The sequence below is a fragment of the Eriocheir sinensis genome, chromosome 19, assembly GCF_024679095.1.
Source record: "Eriocheir sinensis breed Jianghai 21 chromosome 19, ASM2467909v1, whole genome shotgun sequence".
Classification (NCBI taxonomy): Eukaryota; Metazoa; Arthropoda; class Malacostraca; order Decapoda; family Varunidae; genus Eriocheir; species Eriocheir sinensis.
In genome coordinates this window covers 19,188,689-19,200,540 of record NC_066527.1, presented here as the reverse complement: position 1 = coordinate 19,200,540, position 11,852 = coordinate 19,188,689, and the positions used below count along the sequence as shown (strand labels likewise).

The following is an 11,852-nucleotide window of genomic DNA, read 5'->3' as shown; positions in this document are numbered from 1 at the left end:
GGGCGCAAAAAATAAACAACCCAACAGGGGGTCACAAATACTGCAATTAAATCAGATTATTTTTCAATGGTTCAAACAGTTTGATATTGTATTGGAGTGAGCTAGGAGAGGGACACGAGTAGCGGTGCCAGATTGCCCTACCCAAAAACTGTCTCCTCCCCAATAACTAGATTCATTTATAAATATCGTTAAAATAGATAATTCCTGATGTGTTTTGGTATTATTTAAGTGTCTAAAATTAATAAATACGAGTTCGACAATCAGGCAGCAGGGGATACCAGCCTATAGCCAAGCAGACATGGCTTTGTTTACCTCCAAGATGGCGAAGACTTACGGGGACAAGCCAGTCAGCTTCCAACTCGAGGAGAATGGCGAGTACTGGTGCATCGGGTCCGAGGTGAGGCCAGGCACGGATGCACGGTGATGACAGGAGGATGAAATGCTTGGATAATGGCGGGAGTAAGACCCCATGCACTCTAGTTTTCGGGGGGGGGGAAATGTGCCGGGTGTTTAGGGCCGCGAGCAGTCAGACCTTCCTATCTCCTCTTCTTCTCCTTCCTCCTCCTCTTTCTCTTCTTCGTCTCCCTCCTCCCCCTCTTATTCGTCTCCTTCCTCCCCCTCCTCCTCCTGGGTATATGTTCAGAGAGTTGCCCATATCACTGCGGTACTTCTCACCCTAGCCATGGGTTAGATCTCATTATTCCATGCATTTTGAACCCCATATATATGCATCGCAAATTGACAAACGCTGCTTCTGATTTTTTAAAAGTTAGTGTTTTTTTTGCTGGCCGCGGTGTTGTGGGCCCTGGGCGTGGGAGGGATAGCGCACGACTCAATAATTTGGCCCACACTCGCCTGGTATGGTTAGATTAATTCTACGGTGTTCTACCTACTACTGTTGTATTTCTCTAGTTTTACAAAATAATTACGGCTGCCACTGTATACGCGCGCCTTATTTGACTGCTCTGGTGACGGGCGCGGCGGCGGTGTAGCCGGTGTTGCCCCCCGTTAGCTGTTAGGTCGTAAAGTTTGGTTGGGATAGTTTAAATATGTTCCCCCACCCTAAACCCTCTACAAGCTATTTTGCAGCTGTGGCGGCGGATGATGAAATTGCAATAAGTCACATTTTAGTAGTTTCCGAAGAAAAAAAACTCTCCAAATGAAAAAGCACAATATTTGTCCCGAAATAAATAGCCAGTGTATCAAATTTTGAGATGAGCAACTCAATGAACATTTACCTCCTTTTCTTCATCTCCCTCCTCCCCCTCCTCCTCTTCTTCATCTCCTTACCCCTCCTCCTCTTCATCGTCTCCTTCCTCCCCCTCCTCCTCTTCTTCTAATTGTGAAGAAAAAAAAAAATCATACAGCTTAACATCCCTCTAATACTCTCCCCTCTTCCACAGGTCGGGAACTACCTGCGACTGTTCCGCGGGTCGCTGTACAAGAAGTTCCCTGGCATGTACCGGCGCTCCATCACCAACGATGAGCGCAAGAAGTTGATGGAGCTTGGTAGGTTTATGGGTGTGTAAATGTGTTGCTCTGCAGTCATGTGGCTCACAGCGGGGGCAGGGCACAGTGGTAAGTTTATAGAATGACACCCAACTCACGTCACACAGACAGATAAAGTAATATGTAGGTGCCAGAAAGATTGACGTTCAGTTCAGTTCAGGTCAGTTTATAGAATGACACCCAACTCACCCCACACAGACAGATAAAATATATATAAGTGCTGGAAAGATTGACGTTCAGGTCAGTTTATAGAATGACACCTATCAGCTAATATACAAGTACTGCAAATTTATTAGTAAAGAGTATTGGTACCAGTCCAGCTTGTAAGTACTGCAAGTTTAAAAGTAATGAGTATTGGTTCCAGTCCAGCTTGTAAATATGTACCACAAGTTTATGAATGATTATTGGTACCATACTGTTTGAGCAAAGACATCAGTACTGCAAGTTTGAATGAGTAGGTATTGGTACCAGTGTATATACAAAGTACGGTACTGCAGGTCCGTTAGTTATGAGTATTGGTACTGGTTAAAGTAATAGAAGTACCACAAGTTTATCAGTAACACCACTTAATTTATACTTAGCTCAACATTACTCTTTATTATAGCTAAAATCTTGTCAAAGCTTAAGAAGGCATAATGCTTGAGAGTGAGAGCAAAGCATCAAAGAAAACATTTACCTTCTATGAGTAACTTTATCATTTCATTCCTTCTAGTGAGCTGGGTGGAATTCTATAATATTTCCTTTGTCTGTGTCTCTAAGTTCATGAATGGAGACTGTGCTGCAATGGGGTAACAGGGTAGTCAGTAAGGAGACATTAAATACTTGTCTAATTCATCCTTGTCAATTATGTTTTATACTGATGGTGTTTTTATGTGTCTTGCATCTAATCATGAGCTTCCCTTTTTTTTTATTTCTTCCCCTTTCTTTACACACACCATCACCTTGTTTTCCCTTTATCGCTGACCCTGTGACCCTGCACCTTCCTTCCCTCTAACCTTACTTCCTCTATTCTTCTGTCTTTCTCCTTCCCTCTAACTTTACTTCCTCTATTCTTCTCTCTCTCTCTTTTCCTCATCTTCTCTTCTTCCCTCATTTATCATTCCTTATCCATTCTTCTGTCCTTCTCTCTCACCCTTTGTCTTTCCCCATACTTATCCTTTCCTTCCCTTTTTCTTCATATCTCTCTCTCTCTCTCTCTCTCTCTCTCTCTCTCTCTCTCTCTCTCTCTCTCTCTCTCTCTCTCTCTCTCTCTCTCTCTCTTCCACCCTACCTATCCTCTCCTTCCCTTATTCCCTATCTCTCTTGTCCCTCTCTCTCTCTCATCCTCATCCTTTTTCACTCCTCTTCCCTCTCAACCCATCTCTCTCTCTATCTCTCTCTCTCTCTCTCTCTCTCTCTCTCTCTCTCTCTCTCTCTCTCTCTCTCTCTCTCTCTCTCTCTCTCTCTCCCCCCCCCCCCTTACACTTTTAATCCCCCACTTCCTTCTCTCCATCTCTGCTCCTTTCCCTTCTTCCCTCCCTCCCTCTCCTTCCTTATACTTCACCTCCTCCCCCTCCCTTCCTCCTCCCCCCTAACCCCTGCCCCCTCCCCCACACACCCCAGGCCTGACTCAGCACGTTCTGGCGTCCAACATCTCACTGCTCCGCGCCTCTGAGGTCGAGGACATCATCGAGGGTAATGAGGACAAGTACAAGGCAGTGTCCGTGCGACAACAGCAGGACCCTGAGGCAGCGGCGGCAAGGTATGGGGTGCACCGGGGTGCGGGTTCTGGTTCAGCATTTTTATTTCTTGAGCGGAAAGTGTATTCACGTCCACACGTTGAAGAGTTAGAGATGTGTTTTATGTACAGCTTTTAGTGTTGCCAACTCTCACACAGTCAAAATAAGTGTTGCCATTCTAACTGATTAACTTAACTAACGTACCGGTATTGTATATATTACCTCATTATTATTCATTCATTTCATTGATGCCTGCTCCTAGGAGCTCCCGCCAGGGGATGGCCACGGCAGAAGAGCTTCCATCTTTCTCTATCCAGACACTCCCTCCTTGCCTGCTCAAAGTTTCTCAAAGATCTTTCCCCCCTCTCCCTAACGTACTCTTGCACTCTATCCCTCCATTTCACTGGAGGTCGTCCTCTAGCATTCCTCCCTCTATCTCACTCACCCTTCTGGTCATCTTACTCTCCTCCATTCGCTCCATGTGGCCAAACCACTTTAAAGTCTGTCGCTTCACTTCTTCCCTTCACCCCTGTGACACATTCCAAAATGCTCGTACACACTTTCATTACTCATTCCATCCATTCTACTCACACCACAAGCACTCCTCAAATAACTCATTTCCACTGCCTGCACTCTAGACCTCTGACTTTCATTCCAGGCCCATGTTTCACTTGCATATGTGAGGGTTGGTACTATTATTGTATTTCTCAAATCCCTCTTTACCTCCATGCTCACACTTCTGCCATTCATGATTCGTCCCAAAGACCCTACCACCCTTCTTCTTTGCAATGCCCTTTCTGCTGTGATTTCATCAAATCCTGCTGCCTTTCCATTTTTTAATCTTTTTATGCCTGATTTACTTCTTCATATGTTATACTTCTTTCTTTATGTACTCCTCCTCTACCTCTACTCAAAACTGCTGCTGTTACAGCTGCTGGACGTCCGTCCTCAAAATTCATTAAGTTTTTGAAATATTCTCTCCATCTCTCTTTCACAGCTTCCCCGTCTTTCAACATCTTTCCATTCTCATCCATAACTTCATTTATTTTACTTGTGGAGATATTTTCTGCATGCACATAATCAATCAATCCTTTTTGCTCAATATCTTCTCCCCTCCTCCATGTGTATCGGTGGATATTCTTGTGCTGAAAGAAGGTGTTCACTAGGAACATTCCCCTCTCAGCACAGACATCCACCAGGCACTCTCCATTTTCATTCTTCCCAGGTATCCCCCATTTTCCCACCACATCCACACACATTCATCACCCACTTTAGCATTCATATCTCCCATCATAATGAGTTTCCTTTCTTTCTCAGAACTCTACAAACATGCATTCACTTCCTCCCAAAAGCTTCCCTTTCAGTCCTTTTTTACTTTTCACATTTACTGAAGCATAAATACACACCCATGCATACTTTACTAAATCTACTTTTCCTTTCACCCACACAATTCTTGATCCCTTCCAACCATAATCAGTCACACCATTCCACACTCTTTCAGACATCACAATAGCACATCCTTCCTTACTCCTGCCTCTATACTTCTCATCCATCCCCGTCCATACAACCTCCCCAGGCACACCTTCCCACGTACCCTCTCTACCATCACTCACACCAGTTCCTCGAATATGTGTTTCACTCACTCCCAACACATCCACTCTACCATTCACAAAGTTTTCAATCTTCACTCTCCTCTTTTCCTCACCACCTAAACCATTCACATTTATAGACACCAGTCTCATTATTACTGCAACTACCACAGTACTACTACTACTACCACAACCACCACCACTCCTACTACTACTACTACTACTACTACTACTACTACTACTACTACTACTACCACCACCACCACCATAACAACACACACCAGCAACACAGACCCTACTAACCCCTGCTGCCCCAAGCTGTCCGGACAAGCCCCAGTAATTTTGACACAGTTTCCTGGTCAGGGCGGAGCGTCAGGTCAAGAAGCCGGCTGCTCCGTGGGTGCCCACCATCTCCAACTCCTCCCACCTGGATGCCGTACCCCAGGCCACACCCATCAACCGCAACCGCATCATCTCCAAGAAGATCCGCACCTTCCCCATGTGGTGAGTGGAGACAGATCTTTTTTTGTGTGTGTGTGTGTGTGTGTGTGAGCTTTATTTTTTTGTGTATTTTTCTATCTTTTTTCTTTCTTTTCTTATGTTTGCTTTATTTTTTTGGGTTTTTTTTTTTTTTGTTGTTGTTTTTGTTTTCTTTATTTTCTGGTGTTTTTTCTATCTTTTTTTTCTTTGTGTTTTTTCTTTCTTTTCTTGTGTTTTCTTTATTTTTTGGTGTTTTTTTCTATCTTTTTTTTTCTTTGTGTTTTTTTCTTTCTTTTCTTGTTTTCTTTATTTTTTGGTGTTTTTTTCTATCTTTTTTTGTGTGTGTGTGTGTTTTTCTTTCATTTCTTGTTTTCTTTATTTTTTGGTGTTTTTTTCTATTTTTTTTTTTCTTTGTTTTTTCTTTCTTGTTTTCTTTATTTTTTGGTGTTTTTTTCTATCTTTTTTTTTTCTTTGTGTTTTTTCTTTCTTTTCTTGTTTTCTTTATTTTTTGGTGTTTTTTCTATCTTCTTTTTTTCCTTCCTTTGTTTGCATTCCTTCACCTTATACAACAACCCTTACCTTCCTATTAATCACAAGACAAGTCCCAACCTTGACCTGACCTCTCCTCCTTTACCCCACAGCTATGATGACCTTGACCCGGCGCAGATCCATGAAAATTCCTGCCAGAAGGAGGAATTGGTGCCCATCCGACTTGACATGGAGATCGAGGGACAGAAACTGAGGGATACATTCACCTGGAACAAGAACGGTGCGTGTGTGTGTGTGTGTGTGTGTGTTGATTCTTTGGTTGTTTTTGATGGTCTCGGTTGATGTGCCTTGAACTGTTTCTTCTGCTCCTTTTTCTTTTTCTTCTTGTTTAACCCGTCCTCTGCGATTGGCACAGATTTGGCCTTCACTGGTTGCCTGGTAACGTATAGTCCCAGGTCTTTCTCTGCCTCTGTGGTGGGTAGTGGAGTGTTTCCATGTAGTATTAGTATGCTGGATATCCCCTCCCAAGGTGCAGGATTTCACATTTTTCTTCACTGAATTGCAGCAGCCACTTTCTGTTCCATTCCTGTAGCTTGGTGAAGTCTTCTGGTAGGAAATCCACATTCAAAGGGTTAACTCAAGCTCTCATTCCACCTTTCCTTTAACCCAATGCCCAACCAACCACTTCTCAACCCAACTCCTAACCAGCCTCTCTTCTCCCCTCCCCCCCCAGAGATGCAGACCAGCCCGGAACAGTTTGCCGAGCTGCTGTGTGACGACCTGGATCTGAACCCCCTGATGTTCGTGCCAGCAATCTCCACCTCCATCAAGCAGCAGATGGACCAGTTCCCCTCCCAGACCATCATCTCAGACCACTCAGACACCAGGATAGTCATAAAGGTTAGCCCAGGGTAGATTAGGTTGGCTGGTGGAAGAGATAAGGCAGGCCAGGCTAGGTTAGGTTGACTTGCGGAGATGACAGGCTAGGTTAGGTTGACTGGTTGAAGAGATAAGACAGGTTAGGTTTGGTTGACTGGTTGAAGAGATAAGATAGGTTAGGTTAGGTTGGCTGGTGGAAGAGATAATACAGGTTAGGTTAGGTTGACTAATGGTAAAAGACAGACTAGGTTAGGTTAGGTTGACTGGTTGAAAAGATAATACAGGTTAGGTTAGGTTGACTAATGGTAAAAGACAGACTAGGTTAGGTTAGGTTAGGTTGGCTAGTAGAAGAGAAAAGACAGACTAGGTTAGATTAGGTGGTTGAAAAGATAAGGCAGGTTAAGTTAGACATGCCAGTAGGGGTTGAAGGGAATGGTGAACGGATGAAGTGAAGGGTTGAAAGAAATGTTTAACCCGGTAGCAGCGGGGATCATGATTCCTAATGGTCCCTCTAAGCGAGAAAAATGAGAAAAAATCACCCCTCACACAAACCATTTCATAATATACATCAAAGCATTTGTGATCAGTGTATGTATCATCTGTTTTTGGGGGTTAAAATCATGGCACAAATTTGGCCCATCGATGCTACACGGTAAAGCCACAAATTTGGCCCGTCGCTGCTACCGGGTTAAGAATAAAGCCCCTAATGTTCTTATGCTACCACCACCTCCACAGCTCAACATCCACGTGGGCAACATCTCCCTCAATGACCAGTTTGAGTGGGACATGTCGGAGCCGGAGAACTCGCCCGAGGACTTCGCCTCCAAGCTGTGCTCCGAGCTGGGCCTGGGCGGGGAGTTTGTCACGGCCATCGCCTACTCCGTGAGGGGGCAGCTCTTCTGGCACCAGCGCACCTATGCCTTCAGGTTAGTGGGGTGGGGGGATTTACTTTATCTGTTATTAGAGTAGAGGAAACAACTCGAAAACTTGACCTCTCTTCCAGCCTCGCATTCTGCTTTTTTTATAGAAGTGCTCAGCGTCTTACGGGATTTTTTGTTACTTGTTTTTGTGTTTTCTGCCCTTCACCTGCCTCCCTCCCTTAATGAAAAAAAACTGACCCCTCTTCTGGCCTCGCATTCTTTTTTTTTAATAGGAGCAGCGTCTTACGGGCTTCTTGTTACTGTTTTTGTGTCTTCTGCCCTTCAACCAACTGCCTCCCTCTTGATGTAAAAAGAAGTTCAGTGGCATAATTAAAACGGGAGTAAACAAGTAAAGTAAAGTAGATGAACAGAAATGAAAGAGATCAGTTCCAGATGGAGAGGTGTCTTCCTTGTTACAGTATTCAAGAAGTGTTATAGTATGCCTAATTATAGTATACAGGAGCTGTCAATTATTTAAGCATACATGTATCTCGGTTGATCTCGTTCGTTTACTTGTCCTGTTTTTTATATATGCCGCTGGGCAAAACAAAATTATTATTATTATTATATGGCCCTGTCTCCTTGTATATTTTTTTGCCTAGTTTTTCCTTTACCATCACCACCACCACCCACCTGCCGTCCTCCACCCCTTCCGCATGTAACACACCCTTTACCTACCACCTCCACCTCCACCACAACCACCACCACTGACGTCAACCATGCCTTGCCTATGTCCACCGGAAGCAGTGAATCTCCCCTGCCTTGTGTGGAGGTTCCGTTCCGCTCCCAGAGTGAGGCGGAGCAGTGGTCGCCCTTCCTGGAGACACTCACAGACGCAGAGATGGAGAAGAAGATCCGGGACCAGGACAGGAACACAAGGTAATGGGGAGAGGATATGGGAAAAGGAAGAGGAGGGTAGGAGATGGGAGAGGAAAAGGGGAGGGAGGATTTAGGAGATGGAAGAGGAAAAGGAAGGGGAGGTTAGGAGATGGGAGAGGAGGTTAAGAGATGGAAGAGGAGGTTAAGAGATGGGAGAGGAAAAGGAAGGGGAGGTTAGGAGATGGGAGAGGAAAGGGAAGGGGAGGTTAGGAGATGGGAGAGGAAAAGGGGAGGGAGGATTTAGGAGATGGAAGAGGAAAAGGAAGGGGAGGTTAGGAGATGGGAGAGGAAGAGGGGAGGGAGGATTTAGGAGATGGAAGAGGAGGTTAAGAGATGGAAGAGGAGGTTAGGAGATGGGAGAGGAAAAGGAAGGGGAGGTTAGGAGATGGGAGAGGAAAAGGAAGGGGAGGTTAGGAGATGGGAGAGGAAAAGGGGAGGTAGGATTGAGGAGATGGAAGAGAGAAAGGAAGGGGAGGTTAGGAGATGGGAGAGGAAGAGGGGAGGGAGGATTTAGGAGATGGAAGAGGAGGTTAAGAGATGGAAGAGGAGGTTAGGAGATGGGAGAGGAAAAGGAAGGGGAGGTTAGGAGATGGGAGAGGGGAGGGAGGATTTAGGAGATGGAAGAGGAGGTTAAGAGATGGGAGAGGAAAAGGAAGGGGAGGTTAGGAGATGGGAGAGGAAAAGGAAGGGGAGGTTAGGAGATGGGAGAGGAAAAGGAAGGGGAGGTTAGGAGATAGGAGAGGAAAAGGATGGGGAGGTTAGGAGATGGGAGAGGAAAATGGGGGAAGGACAGAAGATGGGAGAGGAAAAGGATGGGGAGATTAGGAGATGGAGGAGGAAAAGAAAGGGGAGGTTAGGGGATGGAAGAGGAAATAAAAGTGAAGGTTAGGAGATGGGAAAGGAAAAAGGGGATGAATTTAAGAGATAGGAGAGGAAAGAGGAAGGAAGGTTTGTGGGAGAGGGAGGGAGAGAGGTGTAGGAAATGAGAACAGAAGATGAGAGAAGGAAAAAAGGAAAGGATTGTAGGAAAGGAAAACAGGAGATGGGAGACAAGAAGAAGGGAGGAAGGAGTGTAGGAAAGGAAAACAGGAGATGGGAGACAAGAAGAAGGGAGGAAGGAGTGTAGGAAAGGAAAACAGGAGATAGGAGACAAGAAGAAGGGAGGAAGGATTGTAGGAAAGGAAAACAGGAGATGGGAGACAAGAAGAAGGGAGGAAGGATTGTAGGAAAGGAAAACAGGAGATGGGAGACAAGAAGAAGGGAGGAAGGAGGGTAGGAAAGGAAAACAGGAGATGGGAGACAAGAAGAAGGGAGGAAGGAGTGTAGGAAAGGAAAACAGGAGATGGGAGACAAGAAGAAGGGAGGAAGGAGTGTAGGAAAGGAAAACAGGAGATGGGAGACAAGAAGAAGGGAGGAAGGATTGTAGGAAAGGAAAACAGGAGATGGGAGACAAGAAGAAGGGAGGAAGGAGTGTTGGAAAGGAAAACAGGAGATGGGAGAGGGAAAGAAAGAGGGAAGGTGTGTGTAAAAACAATCACCCCTGCAGCATATAAGCAGTATAACATTGAATCCATAACATAACACTGACCAAGGAAATGTTTGTGCTTGCAGACGAATGCGGCGACTGGCCAACACAACACCCGGCTGGTAACTACGAGGAGGAGCAGTGGTAAGGAGCATCTGATCTAACCTAGCTTAACCTATCCTGACCCAACCAAGCCTAACCTAATATAACCTAACTTAACCTATCCTAACCCAACCAAGCCTAACCTAATCTAACCTAACATAACCTATCCTGACCCAACCAAGCCTAACCTAATCTAACCTAATATAACCTATCCTGACCCAACCAAGCCTAACCTAATCTAACCTAACTTAACCTATCCTGACCCAACCAAGCCTAACCTAATCTAACCTAACTTAACCTATCCTGACCCAACCAAGCCTAACCCAATCTAACCTAACTTAACCTATCCTGACCCAACCAAGCCTAACCCAATCTAACCTAACTTAACCTATCCTGACCCAACCAAGCCTAACCTAATCTAACCTAACTTAACCTATCCTAACCCAACCAAGCCTAACCTAATCTAATCTAACTTAACCTATCCTAACCCAACCAAGCCTAACCCAATCTAACCTAACTTAACCTATCCTGACCCAACCAAGCCTAACCTAATCTAACCTAACTTAACCTATCCTAACCCAACCAAGCCTAACCTAATCTAACCTAACTTAACCTATCCTAACCCAACCAAGCCTAACCTAATCTAACCTAGCTTAACAAATCAAACCTAACCTGAAATGGGTTTATAACTGACAAATGTTCTTCTTTTTTTTCAGATGCGGATGTCTGTGTCTGTCTCTTCTGCGCGCACACACACACACACACACACACACACACACACACACACACACACACATTTTAGGACCAGTTAACCACATTTTTTTTTTTCATTCATTTTATCTTTTTTTTTTCCAATATAATCTTACACTCATAGCCAAACAGCACTCAACCATGAATCTAGTTCATTTAAAGCTCCATTAGTTCTTAAGGTCAATGATATGAAACTATACATAATACCAATAAAAAAATAATATGTATGTGAAGTCTCATTGCCTATCCTTAATTTACATAATACCAATAAAAAAATATGTATGTGAAGTCTCATTGCCTATCCTTAATTTACATAATACCAATAAAAAAATAATATGTATGTGAAGTCTCATTGCCTATCCTTAATTTACATAATACCAATAAAAAAATATGTATGTGAAGTCTCATTGCCTATCCTTAATTTACATAATACCAATAAAAAAATAATATGTATGTGAAGTCTCATTGCCTATCCTTAATTTACATAATACCAATAAAAAAATATGTATGCGAAGTCTCATTGCTTATCCTTAATTGTTTGATCAGGATAATTAATTGACTATATATATATATTTATTTAAACTCATTAACTCGAAGCTTATGAAGAATCTTTCTATGTGTGTGTAATAATAATAATGATAAACTCCGATAGTTCAGTCATTTGGTCAATCAGTAAGCTAATCAGCAAGTCAGTCAATATTAGTCATTCAGACAGTCAATCAGTTAACTAATTAGACACTTAGTCAATCAGTTACTCATTCAGCCTATCAGTCAGTCGGTCACTGAATCGGTTAATCAGTAGGTCATTGAATCGGTTAATCAGTCGGTCACTAAATCAGTTAATCAGTCGGTCAGTTATTTAGTTAATCACTCAGTCAGTCAGTTATAATGTAGTCAGTCGGTCGTGAGGAGGAGGAGGAGGAAGAGCTGGATAAAATATACCCCCCCCAAAAAAAAATATATATATATATATATATATATATATATATATATATATATATATATATATATA

The 11,852-nt window shown here is 43.5% G+C and overlaps 1 protein-coding gene across 3 annotated transcripts; it reads left to right on the top strand.

Moving 5' to 3' along the window:
* The first annotated feature begins 258 nt into the window (after positions 1-258).
* Positions 259-11,067, top strand: LOC127000850 (SWI/SNF-related matrix-associated actin-dependent regulator of chromatin subfamily B member 1-like). Of its 3 annotated transcripts, none has more exons than XM_050864945.1 (10): positions 259-397; positions 1,404-1,509; positions 3,112-3,250; positions 5,180-5,320; positions 5,938-6,065; positions 6,519-6,685; positions 7,400-7,590; positions 8,329-8,463; positions 10,075-10,132; positions 10,807-11,067. In XM_050864945.1, exons 1-9 carry the CDS (start codon positions 299-301, stop codon positions 10,112-10,114), a joined length of 1,146 nt encoding a protein of 381 aa, XP_050720902.1. In that variant the 5' UTR covers positions 259-298; the 3' UTR covers positions 10,115-10,132; positions 10,807-11,067. The 3 variants fall into 3 exon arrangements, with proteins under 3 accessions (XP_050720902.1, XP_050720901.1, XP_050720900.1); XM_050864944.1 differs by having other exon boundaries at positions 5,168-5,320; positions 8,332-8,463; XM_050864943.1 differs by having other exon boundaries at positions 5,168-5,320.
* The last annotated feature ends 785 nt before the right edge of the window (positions 11,068-11,852 follow it).